The sequence below is a fragment of the Theropithecus gelada genome, chromosome 10 (genome assembly GCF_003255815.1).
Source record: "Theropithecus gelada isolate Dixy chromosome 10, Tgel_1.0, whole genome shotgun sequence".
Classification (NCBI taxonomy): domain Eukaryota; kingdom Metazoa; phylum Chordata; class Mammalia; order Primates; family Cercopithecidae; genus Theropithecus; species Theropithecus gelada.
In genome coordinates, this window is record NC_037678.1 from 27,538,907 (window position 1) to 27,559,795 (window position 20,889).

The 20,889-nt window shown below is 56.6% G+C and overlaps 2 protein-coding genes across 3 annotated transcripts in view; one reads left to right on the plus strand and one right to left on the minus strand.

Annotated features, from left to right (window-relative positions):
* GGT1 (gamma-glutamyltransferase 1) overlaps positions 1 to 19,565 on the minus strand; it is a 43,541-nt gene extending 23,976 nt beyond the window's left edge. The window contains exon 1 of the mRNA XM_025398432.1: positions 19,433 to 19,565. The gene's annotated coding sequence lies outside the window, so the exon portion shown is untranslated. The remainder of the gene's footprint in view (positions 1 to 19,432) is intronic.
* LOC112632637 (leucine-rich repeat-containing protein 75B) lies at positions 9,873 to 17,667 on the plus strand. Of its 2 annotated transcripts, none has more exons than XR_003121424.1 (4): positions 9,873 to 10,088; positions 13,337 to 14,116; positions 14,942 to 15,057; positions 16,873 to 17,137. XR_003121424.1 is itself a non-coding variant. In XM_025398440.1 (4 exons), the coding sequence occupies exons 1-4, from the start codon at positions 9,912 to 9,914 to the stop codon at positions 17,396 to 17,398; spliced, it is 948 nt and encodes a 315-aa protein (XP_025254225.1). In that variant the 5' UTR covers positions 9,882 to 9,911; the 3' UTR covers positions 17,399 to 17,667. The 2 variants fall into 2 exon arrangements, 1 of the variants encoding a protein (XP_025254225.1); XM_025398440.1 differs by having other exon boundaries at positions 9,882 to 10,088; positions 13,337 to 13,465; positions 16,873 to 17,667.
* Positions 19,566 to 20,889: the final 1,324 nt, after the last annotated feature.

Sequence of the window (20,889 nt, forward strand, 5' to 3'; positions counted from 1 at the left end):
ACAGGCAGGGTTCTAGGAACTGTCACTCCAAGGACCCTGGTCACCTGGGCTGAAGGGAGTCACATGATCCAGGAAGGTCCTTCCTCAACCCCCAATTTCAGGGGTCTGAGCAGACAGGCTGACAGAGGACCCCAGACAGTTGAAGCAGGGGGATGAGGCCCATTTGTCCATCATGCCCTCACCTGCTCTGCCCCACTCAATGAGATAAGATGGTGTGGGTGCCCCCACAGGGCTGGCAGGCCCAAGCCTCTCAGCCCTCAGACTGAGGTCCACACATGGTCTTCAGCCTGCCAGAATTGTCACTCTTAGCAAGGCACATGCTTAAATTCCTTCTTTCATTCCATCATTCCTTCTCCCATCAAATCTTGGCCCCTCCAGATTCTTCTCTCCAGGTCTCATGCCCCAACCTGGCTGGGCATGAGACAGTATGGTCACCCCAGGGGGAAGAGCCCTAGGGGAGGGGCAGACACCAACCAGAATAGGGGCCTTGGGAATCCAGCCCAAGCTGGGACTGGATTTGGGGAGGATCTGCCAGGCAGAAGGAACCACCTGACCCTGAAGGCCAGGAAATGGAGCCTTTTCCAGGAAGTGAGGGCTTCAGCGGACCTCTTGACCACCCTAGGCTCTTCCTGAGCCCCGAGGTGTCAAGGCTGGAAAAGGAGGTGGCCGAGCTAAGACCTTCAAGGCCAGGGCAGTCTGGACTTTGAGATCCCTGGGAGGCTGGTGAATGTGTCACCAGGCCCAGTAACCATTAACCCTGGCTCACTCATTAAGACCCTAGTGGGTGTCCATTAGCTCCTTGACCAGTTCCAGGAGCCGGGCAAAGGGCAGGGGTCATGGGAAGAAGGGAGTGCTGATTGGGGCGCTAGGTGGAGGCTGGCTGAGCTGGCTCTCTGTGTCCTTGTTCCTTGAGGAGTGTTCCAGGGCCAAGCTGGCCTCCAGCCAGGGGCAGCTGCCAACACAGCCCGGGAAGGGTGCCGCCCCACCATCCTAGTGACTTTCATCTCCTTATTACCCCTGTGTGCTGGCACCAGCAGCCCACACTGCCTCGGGGGCCTCAGCCTGACAGGAGGCGCAAGGGGCCAGTCCAGTGCCCGGCTCAGCATCCAGCCACATGGCCCCTCTGAGAAATGGGCCCACCATGGCCTCCAAAGCCCTGTCTGTTTCAACGGGCTGGGATCTGCCCCACCTCTGTATCTGAGAAAACAAGCTCCTGGCATAGGAACTTGCAGCCTGAGAGGGGAAGGGACCTGCCCAAAGCCACTTGGCAAGACAGTGACCCACGACACCAGGAAGGCTGTGCAAACCACTTCCTGCAACTGGCGTCTCATTGCAGACACACCCCACTGTCAGGTTCAGAAAACTGACCACACTGAGTTCCAGGAATCACCCAGAAAGCCTTGTGCCCTGAGTGGGCCATGGTGAGGGTCATGGCGGGGCGGGGTAGGGGGGCGCGTGGGGCCGTGACATGCCGAACTGCAGTCATGAAGCTCACATTGAGCGAGCAATGCTGATGGGTCCAGATGCAAGCCATGCCTGGCCCATATTCCAGAACCACTGGAACAACATCTGAGGGAACCCTGGGAGCCAGAAACCCAGTATTATCCAGGACATTTTGTGTTCCCTGGTGTCCTGCACCAAGCAGACACTTGGTAAACTGGCTAAATGAAACTGACTTCAAATCCAAGCATCATAGCATTTGAGTTAATATTAGGATCACAGAATCTCAAGTGTTTGGTCTCTGATCTTCCAACATCCCAGAAAGGTTGGCTTACATACCTTCCCCAATGGGGAGCTCACTACCTCCAAAGACAATGGGACTATAGTTGGTTGGCAAGTTCTTCCCAACATTAAGCCCCAATTTGCCTCTTTGTAACACCTGCTGCAAGTGGGCCTGACCTCAGATCCTGCCCACTGTCAAAGGCCACAGAGCAGAGAAGCAGGGGCCACCCCAGATCCTGTACCTGGCCACAGCCTCTCTGAGTCACAAAGACCACACTGAAGGGATAGAAGGAAGACTTCAGCCCAATGAAAGGGCGGGTGCCACTCAGTTGTGATGGAGGGAGGTCAGCACAGGCCAACTGTGGGCATGGGCAGAGCTCCTGTGGCCCCAGAGCCTGGCCAACACCCCCCGTGCCATCTGCAGCATTTGCTATTCCAGCACCTACCTTTGATGTGAGGACACAGGCTGGAGCATGGCCAAATGCGTGGGCCCTTCAGAACTGTCAGCTTGTGCATGCCTGGGAGCACCCAGCAGCAGGGCTGGCCCGGCACTTGATGGACCAAGTCCAGCTATCAAACTCAGAGGCAGGATGGCAGAGGCATGGGCCCTAGAGTCCCTGGGTTCAAACTCAACCCCAGCCACTGAAAGTGTGGGTATCTTGGTAGGCTTTCCCTTCCCTTGGTAGGCTACTTTCGAGGCCTCACAGGGTCTGGCCAGGCTCCAACACTGGGCCTGTAGTAGTTTCTCTCCTTTCCTGATGAGCACCTCAGAGCAGGACAGAGCAGAGCTGTCTTCCCTGCCCAAGGCACCCTCCACAGGTAGTATTTATCACATCACCTGCTAATTATCTGCAGTGTCTCAAAGCTCCAAGGAGAGGTTGGGGGTGGAGGAAGACTGTCCATGCCCCAGTCCCGACACCAAGCCATGGCCTGATCTCCAGGAGAGCCAACCCGCTCCTGTCTAAAGGCTCCCTGGTGATGCCCAACCCCACCTGTTCACACACAGCCCCCCGTGACTTCACTGCTGCCAAAACTGCCCAGCACTTTCCACACACGCCATGCTCTCACCTGGACTTTTGGGGACCTCCCCCACCTCTTAGCAGCACCTTCCCAACTTCCTTTGCTTCTTGGATGCTGGGCTCAGGAATGCTCTCGCTGACGAGTCTGCACCCCTGCTGGCTAATGTTTCAGACATGCCGGGTGGACGTGCCCAAGCCTGAGCTAAGCAGCTGCCTCCCCAGACCTCCAACGGCCAGAGCAGCCAGAGTCTAGCCCGGGGCAGCCGCCCCTGCATCCTCACTGGTCCTGTCCAGTTGCTCCCGCCTCTATACCTCACTCCCAGCCTCACCTGACCCCCAGTCCCCACGGGCCAATCCTCTCACCTGGAGACTCCCAGTCACAGGCCCTAGCCCCTCTGCTATTTCCCTATTGCAGTCCAGGCACTCAGCATGTAAATCTGAGCACACCCTTCCCCTACTGGGAAGAAAACATTCTAGAGGCCCCCATTGTCCTACCTTGCTGGCGCCCATCCTTTCCTCTTTTTTTTTTTTTTTTTGAGACGGAGTCTCGCGCTGTGTCACCCAGGCTGGAGTGCAGTGGCGCGATCTCGGCTCACTGCAAGCTCCGCCTCCCAGGTTCAGGCCATTCTCCTGCCTCAGCCTCCGAGTAGCTGGGACTACAGGCGCCCGCCACCACGCCCGGCTAGTTTTTTGTATTTTTAGTAGAGACGGGGTTTCACCATGTTAGCCAGGATGGTCTCGATCTCCTGACCTCGTGATCCGCCCGCCTCGGCCTCCCAAAGTGCTGGGATTACAGGCTTGAGCCACCGCGCCCGGCCCTTTTTTTTTTTTTTTCTGGAGGGGTGTGCCTGGATATGAACCGTCCTTTCCTCTTGCTCCTTCCTGATCTTTGGGACTTTGCACTGGCTCCATTGTCATGGCCTGAGGCATTCTTCAGACACCGATCACAATGCTACCTCCTCCTGAAGCCCTCCGGCACTGCACCTCACTCTGCAGGCCGGCTGCTACTGCTGCCTCCTTCACAGTATCCACAGTGCCCAACAATCTTCACTGAATGGATGGATGCCAGCTGTCAGGTGGCTGTTTTTACTAAAATGCATCTTCTAGGACTTTACACTGACTCCATCTAGCCACCTGACAGCTGGCATCTCTAATCTTGTAATCCCAGCACTATGAGAGGACGAGGTGGGTGGGTCACTTGAGACCAGGAGTTCAAGACCAGCCTGGGCAACATAGTGAGACCCTGTCCTTAATTTTTTAATTAATTTATTTTTAAAAAGGCCTAAGAGGACAGGGTTTGGGGAACTTCATGTGGAGGCTGACAGGAAGGTGAATAAGAACTCATCCACAGCCAGGTGCAGTGGCTCACGCCTATAATCAGAGCACTTTGGGAGGGCGAGATGGGTGGATGGCTTGAGCCCAGGAGTTGACCACCAGCCTGAGCAATATAGACAGACCCCATCTCTACCAAAACTAAAAAAAAAAATTAGCTGGGCATGGTGGCACATGCCTGTGGTCCCAGCTACTTGGGAGGCTGAGGGGCTGGATCACTTGAGCACGGGAGGCAGAGGTTATAGTGAGCCGAGTTAGTGCCACTGTACTCCAGCCTGGGCAACAATAAAAAACCCCAACTCATCCACATGTCCAACTCCACCAGGACAGAAACTTCTGTACTTGGGAGTCTTCCAGTCCTCACCCTATGTATCTCTTCATCTGATTGTCCATTTGTAGCCTTTATCTTTTTTTTCTTTTGAGACAGAGTCTCTCTCTGTTGCCCAGGTTGGAGTGCAGAGGCATGATCTCAGCTCACTGCAACTTCTGCCTCTCGGGTTCAGCTGATGATTATCCTGCCTCAGCATCCCAAGTAGCGGGGATTACAGGCTCCTGCCACCACAGCCAGCTAATTTTGTATTTTTAGTAGAGACGGGATTTCACCATGTTGGCTAGACTGGTCTCCAGCGCCTGGCCTCAAGTGATCCACCTGCCTCGACCGCCCAAAGTGCTGGGATTACAGGCGTGAGCCACCGTGCCCAGCCTGTTTGTAGCTTTTAAAGTTTCCTCTGAGCTACTGACTTTAAGTGATGATAAAGTATGTCTGAGGAGAAAATAAAATAAAACATCCTTTGAAATAAATGGACAAACAGGTCTCCCTGAGTTGTGTGAGCTACTCTAGCAAATTAATTGAACCCAAAGAGGGTGCTATAGGAACCCCAACTAGAAGCCAGCTAGTCAGATGTTCCCAAAGCCCAGACTTGTGACTGGTGGGATGAGGGGTGGTCTTGTGGGACCAAGCCCTCAACCTGTGGTTTCTGAGGCCATCTCCAGGTAGACAGCATGAGAATTGAGTTGAATTGGAAGACACCAGCTGGCGTCGGCTGCAGAATTGATTCTTGCTGGGTGTGTGGGGAGAATCCACACATTTGGTCACAGAAGTCTTCTGTGATGATTGTTGTCTTGTGACAACAGAAGGAAAACACAGTAGTTGTGTGTATGTGTGTGTGTTGAGATGGAGTCTCACTCTGTCACCCAGGCTGGAATGTGGTTGTGCTATCTCGGCTCACTGAAACCTCCACCTCCTGGGTTCAAGCGATTCTCCTGCCTCAGCCTCCTGAGTAGCTGGGACTACAGGCACCTGCTACTCAGGCTAATTTTTGTATTTTTTTGTATTTTTTAGTAAAGACGGGGTTTTGCTATGTTGGCCAGGCTGGTCTCAAACTCCTAGCCTCAAGTGATCCGCCCACCTTGGCCTCCCAAAGTGCAGAGATGATAGGCGTGAGCCACCGTATTCAGCCAAAACACACGGTTTGAGTTGGTTTTTCCTCACATGACCTTATTTGGAAATAGGGTCTCTACATAAGTAATTAGTTAAGATGAGACCATACGGGATTAGAATGAATGAGCCCTGCAGGGCACAGTGGCTCACGCCTGTAATCCCAGGACTTTGGGAGGTCAATGGGGGTGGATCACCTGAGGTCAGGAGTTCAAGACCAGCCTGACCAATATGGTGAAATCCTGTCTCTACTAAAAATACAAAAATTATCTAGGTGTGGTGCCGGGCGCCTGTAATCCCAGCTACTTGGAAGGCTGAGGCAGGAGAATTGCTTGAACCTGGGAAGTGGAGGCTTCAGTGAGTCAAGATCGTGCCATTGCACTCCAGCCTGGGCAACAGAGTAAGACTCTGTCTCAAAAAAAAAAAATTAAAAATTAATAAAAGAATGAATGAGTCCTAAATCCAGTAGCTTGAGTTTTTTTGTTTTGTTTTGTTTTGTTTTGTTGACAGAGCCTTGCTCTGTCGCCAGGCTGGAGTAGAGTCGCGCAATCTCAGCTCACTGCAACTTATGCCTCCCGGGTTCAAGCGATTCCCCTGCCTCAGCCTCCCAAGTAGCTAGGACTACAAGCACGCATCACCGCACCTGGCTAATTTTTTTTTTTTTTTCGTATTTTAGTAGAGACAGGGTTTCACCATGTTGGCCAGGATGGTCTCAATCTCCTGACCTCATGATCTGTCTGCATCAGCCTCCAAAAGTGCTGGATTACAGGCGTGATCTAGCACCCAGCCACTAGAGTTCTTACAAGGAGGCCATGTGAGCTGGGCATGGTGGCACTCACTCATAATCCCAGCTACTTGGGAGGCTGAGGCAGGAGGACTGCTTGGACCCAGGAGTTCAAGTCCAGCCTGGGCAACATAGTGAGACCCCATTGCAGAAATAAGGAAGGCCATGTGAAGGCCACACAGACACACAGGTAGATGGTTTCAGAGACTGGAATGATGCAGTTGCAGCCAAGGAAGGCCAAGGATTGCCAGGAGCCATGAGAAGCTGAAGAAGCAAGGAAGGATCTTCCCCTGGAGTCCTCAGAGGGAGCGTGCCTTGTCCTATACTTGGATTTCAGACTTCTAGCCTCCAGAACTATTCTGTTGCTTTAAGCCACGGAAGTGGGTTGTGTAATTTGCTATGGCAGGTCCTTACTCTGTCTCTGGTTACACATCCAACAAGTGGCAGCCCAGGGGATTTGAATCCAGGCCCTGAGCCTATACCTGTGATCTCACCCTCCCCCACCGCCAAGTTCTGCTGCCTACTACAGCCTCATGACAATTCCTGGCCCTGCAGAAGGTTGACAACCCGTAACTGTAGAGCAAGCGCAGGGGACATCCTGTCTCCACAGAGTATCCATCTGCTTCCTTCCTCCTAGTGAATGCCCCCAAATCATTCTGTATCCTTCTTTGCAGTGGCTACCAGGAGGCTCAGTGCCACCCAGCTACATGCTGAGGTTACATTAACCCTGAGCTGGCCTTTTTCATCCTAGGCTTGAAGAATACCACCAGGTGGGTAGAGAAGGGCCCAGAGGCAGTGCAAGGCCAGTTCCAGCCCTGGCTACAGCCCTCTACCAGCCCACTGAGCCAACTGGACCTTGTGTTCCTGTCATTTGAACTGGGCCACTGCATGGATGGCAGAGGGCTCGAGACGCCAAAGGTGTGGCTGTCATCAATTTCTGTCTCCTGGCAGGTCCCACTTGGAGCCTAGTATGTTCCCATTAGAGCCTGAGGTCTAGCTGTGTCCTCCCTACCTGATTCTCCAGCTCCCAACCTCTGACCTCACTGACTCCCTAGGGATGGCAGGGCTACCCAAAAGGATCCAGGGTAAGCCCTTGAGCTCCCACATCAGCCCTGGGAGCTGAGAGGACAATATCGCAATCCCTCCACCCCCTGGGTCTCAACAAGCACAGCTCTGCTGCTCAGGGTAACCCCAGGGAGAGGGGCCAGCAGCCTTCCGTGTAGAACACATGGGCTGGCGAGGTGGAATCACGCCCCCACGCCTGAGGGGATAGCTCTGCCTCTGGGGGTTCCTGTTCAAGTCAGGTTAGGTCAGAAATTGTCTCCAAGAGCCCATTTACCCTAGGCGCCCTGCAAGTAGGCAGAGAAAAGCCCATTCAAGGATCTAGGCCCAGCCATCACCCTCCCTCTTTTGCTGGAAAAATGTCCTCTAGGAACCTCTCAGCCAGGGACACAGAGGGTGGAGGATGAGAGGCAGGGGCTGGGGCAGTTCTCTGCCTTCCACAGGACTCTAAGCTCTGGGCACTCCCCCATACCACTGCCTAGGTTGCCTCTTTCATGCCTCAAGGCTCAGCCCTCCATCCCCTCCTCCCTCCCCTCCCCCTGCCCAGTCTTCTCACATTCGAGGGGACAGTGTCCAGGCCTGGCTCAGCCTCTGGGAGGACATGGTCAGGATCTGGGAGCCCTCCCAGCTCTGGCTCCAGCCCTGAGGCTGCAGGGGAAGGGGAGGAGGGCTTACCTGCTGCCTGCTCTGGGCAGGGGGTCTGAGAGGTCCCTAGGGCACTGGGGCTGCTGCTTAAAGCTCTGACCCGGTCTGTCGCCACTTCAGTTCAGCAACAGCGCCTTGGCTCTGGAGGAAGGCACGCAAGGCCGTAATGCAGGTTTGCCAGGGAGGAAACCTATGGTGCCAAGGTGGCCTCAGGACAATACTGGCTGCACTGTAGCGGGAGGAGAGGTTGTTGGGTCCAGCTGGCAGGTACCAGGGGAGAAGGGGATTCAAGTACCACTCCAGCAGGGGTTGGGGGTCTGTGGATGGTCAAGGGGCTAAGACATCCTGCTGTCCTCTGTCTTATCTCAGGGACCCAGCCCCACAGGAAGACAGAGCCTAGCACCCTGCCCTCTCCCTACTACCATCTCTGGGCAGGCAGTGCTTAACCCAAAGGAAGGAACCTTGAATCTTCATAGGGTAATTAACAGACACACACACACACACACACACACACACACACACACAGGTGATTGGCTGTTGTCCCTCACTATATGCCCTCGGACGGTGCTCAGTCCTTCCTGCACAACAGGTACCCATCCTCACAGGCTAGACACATGCTCCTTGCTTGGGGAAGTGGGGACTGCAGATAAGTGCCTCAAACATCCCCCACCCAGATGTGAGGGTCCCAGAGCTGGGATTGGGGCTGCAGGGGCCCAGCAGGCCTCCAACAGAGACCTAGACTTCTGTGAAGGGGGCCCTGGGAAGTGGGATACTCCTTGAGCAGGGTGGGTCCGTACTTCACCCTGGTCCTCAGAAGAGCCAGGGCCCCCATCTCACCCTGCCTGCCCCAACCCCCCCAACCCCTTATCAGGGAGGAAGACTGAAGCCAGTGGCAGATAACAGCCCGCCTGCTGCCAGCCTGCCTAGAGCTGGGCTTAACGGTTAACCTCACTCTTCATCCGGTTTATTCCCCAGGCTGGAGTCAGAGGTGGGGGCTTGCCCCAAACCAAAAAGTAGGTGGCAGTAAATATTTGCCAGTGCAGGAGTGTCCATGCAGTGTGAGCAGGTCCTACACCACAACTGCCAGCTGCAGGGAAGATTCCTTTTCTTTTCTCTTTTCTTTTTTTCTTTTCTTCTTTTCTTTTCTTTTCTTTTCTTTTCTGAGACATAGTTTTGCTGTCACCCAGGGTGGAGTGCAGTGGCACCATCTATCTCGGCTCACTGCAACCTCCGCCTCCCGAGTTCAATTGATTCTCCTACCTCAGCCTCCCAAGTAGCTGGGATTACAGGCGCCCACCACCACGCCGGGCTAATTTTTTGTATTTTCAGTAAAAATGGGGTTTCACCATATTAGCCAGGCTGGTCTCGAACTCCGGGCCTCAGATTCCGTCTGCCTCGGCCTCCCAAAGTGCTGGGATTACAGGCATGAGCCATCGCGCCCGGCCTAATTTTTGTATTTTAGTAGAGACGGAGATTCACCATGCAGGGCAGATTTCTAAAAGCAGGTGGGGGCAATACCTAATGCTGGCACACGCAGTGGAACCCCCACACCCGCCTGGAATGCTCTGCACCGTCAAAGCGACTATTCCCCAGTCAGCACTTGGGCCAGAAGGTAGAGAGGTGCCAAAAGCCACCTCATCTGGGCCGAGCTCCGCGTCTCCCCTGGCAACTCTAGGTCCTTGGACTCTAGCGCCAAGACTGACACAGGCAGGGCCTCCTCCAGTAAGATCAGGCCAAATTGAGGAACCCACTGGCCTCGCTCCGGCGCGGAGTGGGGCGGGCGCTCAGCCTTCATACCCGCACGGGGAGGGGCCGGGGTGGGTGGGGGCGGGGCGACTAGGGGCGGCCCCGGAGGCGGGGCGCAGACCGTCCAGCCTTCTGTGAGTTCGGCGCCCGCCGCGCGGTGGCCATGGGGGCGCGGCTGGGCCGGCGGGCCGGGCCCGAGGCAGGCTCCGAGGCCGGGGCGGCGGCCGGCTGCGGGCCCGCGCCCTACGAGCGCCGGGTGCGGTGGCTCCGCGAGATCCAGTCCACGCTCCGCGAGCGGCGGCCGGAGCGCGCCCGGCAGCTGCTGCGCCTCCTGCGCCAGGCGAGAGAAGGAGCCGGCCGCCCCGGGGCTGGCGGCCAGGGAGGGTCTGGGGGTCTAGGAGGCGCGAGGTTATGGGTTGTGGGCATGTATGGGTCGGGAGGCGAGGCGGAGCTGGTCTTGGGCGCACACGGACGGGTTCTGAGGGCGCGACGGGCTGCTGGGCGCGGGGTCTTGAGTGGGCTAGAGGGCGGCCGGCTGGAGCGAGGGCTGGGTGAGGCCGGCGGACCGTGTATGGAGAAGGGTGCCGCTGAGTGTGTCCCGGTCTCTGCGGTTTGAGAGGGGTTGTGTGTGTTCAGGGTGGCCCCAGCCTGGTGCTAAAAGCTCAGATTCAGGCCCTGGCAAGATGGGAAGGGCCCCGGGAGGAGTGGCAAGTGAGGTCGAATCATCTTGTATTGAGAGACAATGGAAGAAGGTAGCTTCCCCCTCCTCCAGGATTGGGGAGGCACTGGACCCTGGAGAGAGGACCCAGGGCTGGTCTGCCGGTGCAGCCTCATCCCAAGACACCATGGCAGCCTACACAGAGTCACCGCATGCATCACCAGTTCTCCAGCAGGCAGCTTATGCCCTTAGAGTACACACCCCTAGTATCTGTGCATCACAACACTTGGTCCAGTGGTAGCCCTGCTCCTATACACACCAGGTACACTAAACCCAGATCCCAAGCCCTGGGTCGTCCCAGGATGCTGGTCCCACCATCACCTGGGCAAGTCACTTTCCTCACCACCCCGTCCCCACCCGCTGCAGCAGCTGCCACCACTACCTGCCCCATCCTGTAAGCAGGAAGTCAGCCATGCAGGTGTTTGGCCTGCAGAAGGTATACTAGAAATGGGGAAACTGAGGCATGGGGAGACGTGGTCATCCCAGGGTCCATAGAGAAAAAGTGGGGCAAGCCAGGGCCAGTGCCCTTCTTCCTCTCTACCCTTCTCCACCTCCTCCAACTCTGGGTTCAGCAGGCTGGAAAAATGGAGCTGTCCCTTTAAGAGGAGCTGTCTAGACCAGCGGAAGGCAGGCTGGCAGGTTGCGGTCTGGGGCCCTGTTGGGTCTGCCAGGCTCATCAGCCAGCCTTCCTTCTGGATTTTCCCTAGCTGGCATCTGTGGCAAACAGCAGAGCAGCACTGAATCAGCCAGGCACCCAGAGGCAGGGATCTCAGTCTGGGATGCCGTCTGGAGCCCAAGATACCAGTTGGGCATTTTAGTTGGGAAACTGGAGGAAAGAAGGGTCCTCAGAGACCAGCTAGGTCACCTCTTTCTGTCTCAGAGGTTGGGATTTGAGGTCCAGCCAGGGGCCTATCCTGCTCCATAACCTGCAAGGACCCTGCAGCTGTGACCCACGGACTCCCCTGCCTGGCCCAACTTCCTGTGCTTGGGACCCACGCACACAGCATATCACCTATGGATTGGAGAAGGCCCACATGGGGTCTAGAGGCCCCTCCTGGCTGTGGCTGCCATATCAGCTCTCAATCTCTCCTCTAAAGAGACCCTCTGGGCCAGACGCAGTGGCTCACACCTGTAATCCCAACACTTTGGGAGGCCAAGGTGGGCAGATCACCTGAAGTCGGGAGTTCGAGACCAGCCTGATCAACATGGAGAAACCGCATCTCTACTAAAAATACAAAATTAGCTAGGCATGGTGGCGCATGCCTGTAATCCCACCTACTCGGGAGGCTGAGGCAGGAGAGTTGCTTGAACCTGGGAGACAGAGGTTGCAGTGAGCTGACATCACACCATTGCATTCCAGCTTGGGCAACAGGAGCAAAACTCGGTCTCAAAAAAAAAAAGAGAGAGAGAGAGAGAGACCCTCTGAAAGTGTTCAGCCCCATACCAGTCCTGTGGGAGTAGACAGGAGGAGAAAGTGGAGGAGTGAGGCAGGAAGGCCAGGGCAGGTCTGTGCAGGCGGTGGGGTGAGGGATGGGTAGGAGAAGAGGCTGGAGGCCTGAATCCTGGCAGGAGTGGTGGGGAGAGAAGGGATGACTAGGTGAGCTGGGAGAGAGAGGAGGAGGGTAGAGTGTTGGGGGGTTCCAGGGCTTCTGGCCCCAGTGCCTGGGAAGATGGGCATGGAGGCGCCCTACACTGAACTGGGGCATGGGGCATGGGTGGTGAGGCCGGCTTCAGGGTAGCACGCCTTTGAGACATCTGAGAGAGAGGTCCGCCCCCAAGGGAAGGATCCAGACCTGTCCGCAAACAGATGCTGGCAGCAGCTCAGGAAAACCAAGGGATAGGTGGGAAGGCAAAGGGTCTGAAGGGAATGCTGGGGCCAGGGGAATTTGAGGGGTCATAAGAAGAGCAAACCCCCATCCATAAGAGGAGAGACCCCAAAGAATCCCACTGATAAGCCCTAAGCCCAGAGAAGGCAGTGTCATAGCCTAACACTTTACCTTGACGGAACTGGTCTAAGGGTTCTGGAATTCACTTATCACTTCCCTGATGGCTCCCATGTCCCTCCCCTCTACTTATCCAAAGGGTCCACGAAGGCCAAGTGGCTTACACCTGTAATCCCAGCACGTTGGGAGGATCGCTTGAGCCCAGGAGTTTGAGACCAGCCTGGGCAACATAGTGAGACCCCATCTCTACAAAAATTTTTTTTTAATTAGCTAAGCATAGTAGTGCCTATCTGTAGCCCCAGCTCCTCAGGAGGCTGAGGTTACAATGAGCCGAGATCACACTACTGGACTCTAGCCTGGGTGACAGAGCAAGACCCTGTCTCAAAAAATAAATAAGGAGGCCGGGCGCGGTGGCTCAAGCCTGTAATCCCAGCACTTTGGGAGGCCGAGACGGGCGGATCACGAGGTCAGGAGATTGAGACCATCCTGGCGAACACGGTGAAACCCCGTCTCTACTAAAAAATACAAAAAACTAGCCGGGCGAGGCGGCGGGCGCCTGTAGTCCCAGCTACTCGGGAGGCTGAGGCAGGAGAATGGCGTAAACCCGGGGGGCGGAGCTTGCAGTGAGCTGAGATCCGGCCACTGCACTCCAGCCCGGGCGACAGAGCCAGACTCCGTCTCAAAAAAAAAAAAATAAATAAAATAAAATAAAAAATAAAAAATAAAAAAAATAAATAAGGAAAAATGATAGGGTTTGCCCACCACTGGACAGTTGGCCCATGGTCGCCTGTGGGGAGAATACAGCCAGCCTTAGGGAGGAGATGGAGACAGGAAGGGGCATAACCAGCATCTGGCTGGCTGGGGTGGGACCTGGAGATGGGAGACCCGACTGGCTCACTCAACTTTCTCTTCACCACTCACTCACAGGACCTGGGCCTTGAGGGGACCCTCCTCACTGACATCCTCTACAGAGATGTGGCCTTCCTCAACCTGGTCGACCCCATCTCCCATGACCTGCTTGTGAACCTGGCCCGGGAACTGCAGTGCCCCAAGAAGGTGAGGCTGGCAGGCATGGGCGCTGGGCTGGGCACTGTGGTGGACAGGGGCCAGCAGAGCCCAGGGCTGAGGTCTGGGAAGCTAGGTCCTTCTATGGCTTGCTGTATGGCCTTAGGCAAGTCACAGTCCCTGTCTGAGACCTGCTGCCAGCATCAGTATATTAGGCTGGCCACCAGCTACAGCAAGTGTGAGCTGTGCTTTGCAGGACCCTCAGAGTCCTGGGCAGACCCGTTTTCTGTGTGGCAGCACTGTGCACCAGGCCTGGGGACCCAGGCAGGGGAGACTAGCTGGGCAGAAGTCATATGGGGACCCTGCGGGACACAAACTGTTCTGAGAAATCCACTAACGGAACCAAACCCCCAGCCTCTGAGTTCCTGGGCCAGAAGAGAGCCGCCCTTGGCTAGAGCTCCCTTCTGTCCACCAGTCTCCATCCTGTACAGACACCCTTGGGGACAGGTGCTCACTGCTTCCACCCACAACAGCTGGGGTCATAAGCAAGGCCCTCCTCATTGCTGGGGTGGAGTTTGCCACCTGCAGCCTCTACCCCACGGCTGCCCCACTCTGACAGCACCTGCAGATGTCCTGCCATGAGCATCGAGCCGCCATGAGGCTGCCATGTGACCAGCCACTGTCCCCCGACTCCTAGTCACAGTGAGTCCCGCACCAAAACAAGGGTATCTGCTATGGGCCCTGCCAGCTCTGAATGCCCAGGTCTCTGCATAGTCAGCCCCTAGGACTCTGAGCCTACCCCACAGCCATCAGAGGAATGGCCAGGGCTTGCAGCTGCTGTGTGTGCCGCCTGCTCCTGGGGCTGTTCACAGAGGGACTGGAGAAAGGATGCAGTGGAGCATGCTCAGTGCCAGCTTTGTGGGCCGCGCACCCTGGATTCCGCCCTGAGCTGGGCCTCTGCAGGAGCCCAGTTAGGACTAAGAGAGAGCCAGGCGGTGGTGCTGTAGAACATTACATCACCTAGCCCTGTCAGCCCAGACCCAGACCCCACGGGGCAGTCTCGCTTGGAGAGTGAGAGGAAGAAGAACATGCTGACCTGGCTTGTTCCTACTCCCTGGGATTGGCGTCAATGGAGCAGGGCTCCCTCGAGGGGCCTGGTCTGGCCTCCTCCCCCTGTGGCAAGTCCCCGAGGGGTGCTGAGGGTGGGCAGGCAGCCGGCTGATAGCCCGAGACGCTGGCCCTGGGCCTGAGGACAGGGAACAAGGGCCCATTGTCTGGGCTTCCTCCCACCGGGCACTGCGGGACTGGACCAGCCTGTCCAGCTCCCAGAGGGCAGCCTCCCCTGGCTCTGTGCCAGGCTACAGCCGGGTTGGGGGGTGGGAGGGGGAGGCCCTGGTGGGCAGCTCAGTGATGCATGGTGCACGGCTGTGCTGACACACACACTTGGCTGCCCGGGCCCCTCTCCCCAAGGCCCTGAGGTGGGCAGGAGGGGCTCAGGTTCACCATGGTGACGCTGCCCTCCCACAGGACTACGAGCTCTGGAAGTCCTCGGAGAAGATCTGCCGACAGCTCATCTACCACCTCACCCCTCACTCGAAGCAGCAGCAAGGGTCCGGCCTGTGCCAGAGGAAGACCCAGAGCTGGTAAGGGGAGCCTAGCCACTGCCCCTCCTCACTGCTGTTCCAAGGTCCCTTCTCAGGCTGCACTCTCACCAAGAGGCTGGTGCTGACATCCCACCTGGTGAGGCCCTCACCTGGTCCACATGAGGGCCCTACCCTGGAAGTCAGCCTGACCTGTGGCAGCAGATGCTTCCCAAGCCAAGCTGAGCCCTCTGAGTGACCCGTTTGCCATTTCCCATGGGACAGTCCTGCCTCCTGCCATTCACACGTCCCTCAATCCCTGGCCTCTTACAAGACCTGGACACCCCAGCCCTCCACCCAACAGCTGAGGTGACCTCAGAAGGCATCTTCAGCTAAGACTTCCCAACAGGTTGTGGGGGAGGCAGATTCTGGATAGTGATTCTCATTTTAGAGGGAAGGAAACTGAGGTTCGGAGAAGTGGCATACCTAAGGCCACACTCTACCCTGATTTTCCTGTACCTTGTTGGGAATTCTTTGCCACTGCCAGGCTGCCTAAAGCTGAGGCCTCCGTGGCTGCCCAGTACCTCCCTCTGCCATGGGTCCCTCTCAGACACTCCATCCTGGAGTGACTCTATCCATGGAGCTTCACACACAGGCTCAGCCCAGAGCTGGCCACAGGCACCCAGGCCCAGGGGCCTGAACTGCTGCCGGGAGCTTACCTTAGCAGGCCTCCCCTGTCTGCCCTCCCACCTTGGGCCTAACAGGCCACGCTGAGCTTGGACCGCACAAGGTTGTTCCCTGCCATGGCAGGTGGGGGTCCTGAGGGTGTGCTCACTGCTGTCAATCCCCCAAAAGGCCTGTCTGCCTAGTTGGCTCTGTTCAGATAACTGGGGAGAGACCTAGAGGGTTGGTGGGGCCGGGGTGGGGGGGGTCCTTTCTCAGTCTCTGAACTTCCCTTCCGAGAAAACACAGGAAGCCCTCCCCCAGGGCAGGTCCCCAGCCTGCACATCCAGGACCTCCCCTCCCACTACCCTGGGCCTGTCCCTCTCTAGCCCTGGTGCCCTGTACAGCCTAATAGCCATCCCTTTGTAGAAGAATTTCTCCCTACTCTAAAAGAATCGACCTCAGAAGTGGCACAGGGAAAAAAACATGTGGGCTCAAGAGTCAGAGCATCTCAGTTTGGGGATCTGGTTCCCCACTTAGTGGTGTGTGGCCATGGAAGAGTTATCTCACCTATCTGAAAAATAAGTGAGATGTCAATGTAACAAGTGTGGAGATGCTGGGCACACAGTGAGATTTCAAATAATAGTTCATGAAGATAGAGCCTTACTGTGTGTGTATTCAATTCTCACAACAACCACGTCCCATTTTCACTAAAGGGGAAACAGAGGCTCTGAGCATTGCCCATGGCCACCCACTTAGAAAGTGACAGTTTGGGCCAGGCTTGGTGTCTCACGCCTGTAATCCCACCACTTTGGGAGGCTGAGGCGGTCGGATCACCTGAGGTGAGGAGTTCGAGACCAGCCTGACAAACATGGAGAAACCCAGTCTCTACTAAAAATATAAAATTAGCCAGGCATGGTGGTGCATGCCTGTAATCCCAGCTACTCAGGAGGCTGAGGCAGGAGAATCGTTTCAACCCAGGAGGCAGAGGTTGCAGTGAACCGAGATCGCGCCATTGCGCTTCAGCCTGGGCAACAAGAGTAAAACTGTCTCAAAAAAAAAAAAAAAAAAAAAAAAGTAAAAGAAAGAAAGTGACAGTTTGAACCTGGCTTTGCCAGACCATAGGCCTGGGCTTTTCCTGACAGGTCACTGTCTCTGGTCAGTGGGGGGACTGCCTGGTTGCCTAGTCCATCCCTGCCTGCCACCCTCCCATAGCCTCAAGGGCAGCCTCCAGAAGACTCCACTGGCAGAGGAGACTGTGGACCTCTCAGGCATCCCACTGTCGGTACGGGACGTGCAGCACATCACACACTATCTGAGCAGCCACGGTGCTGTGCTGGCGGTGCTGGACCTGAGCTTCACAGGGCTGAGTGATGAGCTGCTGCACCTGCTGCTGCCCAGCCTGTGGGCGCTGCCCCGCCTCACCCAGCTCCTGCTCAACGGCAACCGGCTGACGCGGGCTGCTGCCCGCAAGCTCACCGACGCCATCAAGGACACCACCAAGTTCCCTGCACTGGCCTGGGTAGACCTGGGCAACAACGTGGATGTGGCTTCCCTGCCCCAGCCCCTGCTGGTTGGCCTGCGCCGGCGGCTGAGCCAGCGCACCTCACTCCCCACCATCTACGAGGGCCTGGACCTTGAGCCTGAGGGTGGTGCAGCCGGAACCACCACCCCTGCCTCCACCTGGGATTCCACAGGTGCTGGGCTGGGACCCGAGCCCCGGGCCTGCTGCACCAGGTGACCCACCACCCACCTGGCTCATTGCTACTGACTTGTGATGCTCTAAAGCACATGGTAGTGGGCCATGAAGGTCGAGGAGGACTCACAGGCACCCAGAGATCCAGTGCAAATGCTCAGCCTGAGATTAAAGGGACAGAAAGAGAATGGACTCATAGGAGGCCAGGAGGCCAGCCCCGGCTAAAGGCTCAGGCTTCCCTCAGTGGGAGGAGCCCCAACACCCATAGTGTGGACCCCGCAATAAAAAGTGACACCCGCCTCTGCTTTTCTGCATCACCGATCTCAGGGTCACTGAGCAACAGCCCTGCTGCTGGGGTGGGGAGAAAGGGTGGCTGTGTCTATCCAAAAGGGAGGGACAAAGGTCACACTGACCTTCCCCCAGGTGTTCCTTGGGGAAATCCCCCATGGAGTCTAAGATATGGGGGTCCTGGGTCCATCCCTGTGGGCTGGGGAGTTAAAGGAGGCCTCCAGGGAGCAGGCCCTCACAGCTGGGCAGGGCTTGGGCTCCTTGAGAAGGGGAGCTGCGAAGGAGCGGGTTGGGAGCCCCAGGAGGAGCAAAGCTTTACATGGAGCCCCACAGCAAGCTCACGTCGAGCCCGGGCTGCCAGCCTTGCCACCAGAGCCCTCTGGGCGGGGGACAAGGCTGCACAGACCAGAGGCAGGGGCCTCTGGTTTTGGTGCCTGCCTCCCACAGGGTACAGTGCTGCCTGCCACCCCCAGTACCCAGTCCCAGGCCTCCTGTACTTGGCGAAGGGCAGCTCTGTGGGGTTAGGAGACACAGCAGGCCACAAAGTGCTTGTGTGTTCCCTCTAGGCCTTGGGGGTCCCCCATGTGGGAGAGCATGTGGGGGGTGGAGGTGGGCATAGCCAGCAGCAGGGGGCCTTAGTCCTAGCGCTGTCCCTGGCAGGGGGAACCGTGTCCATTCCTCCCCAAGCACCATCAGAGTGGGCTCCCAACCAGAAGCCTGATGCCACAGTCACCCTCAGCCCTGTGTGAGGAGTTACAGTTCAGCCCAACCAGGAGACAGGCAGGGCAGGCGGGAAAGGAATTTAGAGATGTCCGGGGGGATACTGAGGCCCAGAGTAGGGAAATCATGTGCTGAGCCAGGAGGTAAGGTCTGGGGGCAGTGGGCCCCTGCTAGAGGAGGAGAAACTCAGCAGCAGAGGGAGGCTCCAAGGCTAAGGAGGAGGCAGGGGTCCTCCTGGGCCTACACACCCCAACCCACCAGCTCTGACTTTTCCTCATAGCCACGGCCCACAGAGGACTGTGAGCGGCGTATCCATCCCCCGTGGTGCACAGATTCCAGCACATTCCCAGGCTGGCTGGATGCCTAACAGCCTCTCAGGGCAGAAGGAGATGGTCAAGGAGGGTGAGGGCGGGACGGTGTTGGGTCCCAGGACTGGGATGGAGGCAGTGAGGAAAAGGATCTTCCTTAGGCCCCACTGATCTCACTGCTTTAGGTGGACTTTTCACCTAAAGGCTTTGGAGAGACTGGAGATGTCACGCTTCAGCCCTGCTCTGCTCCTGACTTGCGTGGGACCTGGCCAGGCCTTTACTTTTTCGGGGTTTCTGCTCCCTCCCCATTGTTAAATAGGACTTTCAGCTCTCAGCACTCCATCAGGGTCCAGCCCCCTCCCAGCTCTCCTTGTTTTAGGGACTGGCCCTGCCCAGCAGCTCAGAAGCCATAGAGGCATTTCCCTATGCCCCTACTCTGGAACAGGGGGTTCAGGCTCCCTAGAGTGAGGCAAAATGGGGTAGACGGTGGGAGGGGCCAGCAGAGAGGATTATGAGAAAATGAAAGCTCAAACCAACATGCACTTATTCTGTGAGCAAGCTATTATTTAAATCAAAACTATGAGCGCCGGCCCTGGGCCAGGCAGGCTGATAAACCTGTCACATAAGCAGACATCTGAGCTCTCCCTGAAACTCCTGCTGGAGAAATGCCAAGCTCTCCAGTCCCTTGTGCCCTGCTGACTTCTGCCCACCACTGGCCCTAAGCCAGCCCACAAACCCTCCACCGTCACTGAGAGATTCCTACCAGGATGGTGCACAAGGACCTGAGCTGGTGTCCTAGGCAAGCTCTGCAGGAATCCAGGCGGCGGCAGATGGTTTCAGTCTCTGCCTCTTGGACAGAAGCACACGACGTAGTAGCGGAGCCAGAGCCTGAAACGGATCAAGTGGGGAAGGCTGGCCTCACTGCCATGCAGGCGTTCACAGCTTTCACGGAGCCTTCATGACCACCAGCAAGGCCGTCCAGGGCAGGGCCACCAAGTTCCAGGAAGTGGCAGCTTGTGGCTCATGCAGCCTGGTGAGGCAGAGAGCTCTGGCCAGGACAGCTCCAGCCCAAGCTCTAAACAGAGGAGGAAGCAGGTGGGCTGTACTAAGGCCGGTCCTCACACAGGCCTAGTCTAGGAGGCAGACAGGCCTGGCCTTGGTCCCAGCCTGTCACTTGCTGGTGATGTGGTCCTCTCACAGCCTGTTCCCTCATCTTGGGAACGAGGTACACCAAGCCTCCCATTATCCCACTGGAGTGAAGATGATGTAAGTTTTGGAAAGTGTCTACCGCATTGAGGGGAGGAGGGCAGGCACTCTTCAATGTCAGCAGGGCCTCCACCCAGGGCTCTCTGGGTAGCAATGGCAGGAACCCAAACCTTTGGGACTAGGCCAGAGATTAAGCCATTTTTTAATTCAACAAGCACTTCCATAGCCTCCCTTGGGCTAGGTACTGTTCTGATGGCCTTATACTCCTTTAATTCTCTTCTCATTTGAAGAAGGTAGGTGCTCTGTTTTCCAGGTAAGTCGACTGAGGCAGAAAGAGGTTAAGAAAGGGGACTTGTCAGTCGGGTGGCATGGCTCACGCCTGTAATACCAGCGCTTTGGCCTCCCAAAGTGCTGGATCACCTGAGGTCAGAAGTTCAAGACCAGGCTGGCCAACATGGTGAAACCCCACTCTACTAAAAATAGAAGGAAAAAAAAAATTAACCAGGCATGTTGGTGAGCGCCTGTAATCCCAGCTACTTGGGAGGCTGAGGCAGGAGAATTGCTTGAACCTGGTGGGTAGAGGTGGCAGTGAGCTGAGATCGCGCCATTGCACCACAGCCTGGGTGACGGAGCAAGACTCTGTCTCTCAAAAGAAAAAAAAGGGGATTTCTTGTCCAACTTCAAAGAGCCAGAAACCAGAGGAGCCAGGATGTAAGTCTAGGTGGCCTGATGTCAGTCTGTGACGTTAATGCCTGCATGCTGCTCCCTCACCTGCAGCCATTTCAGGGACTGTCACTGAGGCTGCTCAGCCCCAGGATTCACCTACATGAGCAAGCCCCTTCCAAAGAGGCCATTTGAAGCAGGAGAACCATCATGGTCCTCCTGTGGGGAACAGACCTCTAGCCTCATTGTCCCTGGAGCAAAGCCAGTCAGGACCTCCCTGGACCTCACTTTCCTGATCTGCAGCTAGTTGGTGGAAGGAGCCATGATGATTTAGGCTTTGCCCTCCCACAG

Excerpts from the sequence above, each read along its gene's own strand:
- LOC112632637 (XM_025398440.1), top strand. The coding sequence starts at position 9,912 with ATGGGGGCGCGGCTGGGCCGGCGGGCCGGGCCCGAGGCAGGCTCCGAG. Across the intron at positions 13,466-14,941 it reads AACTGCAGTGCCCCAAGAAG|GACTACGAGCTCTGGAAGTC; the intron begins GTGAGGCTGGCA and ends GCCCTCCCACAG. Across the intron at positions 15,058-16,872 it reads CAGAGGAAGACCCAGAGCTG|CCTCAAGGGCAGCCTCCAGA; the intron begins GTAAGGGGAGCC and ends ACCCTCCCATAG.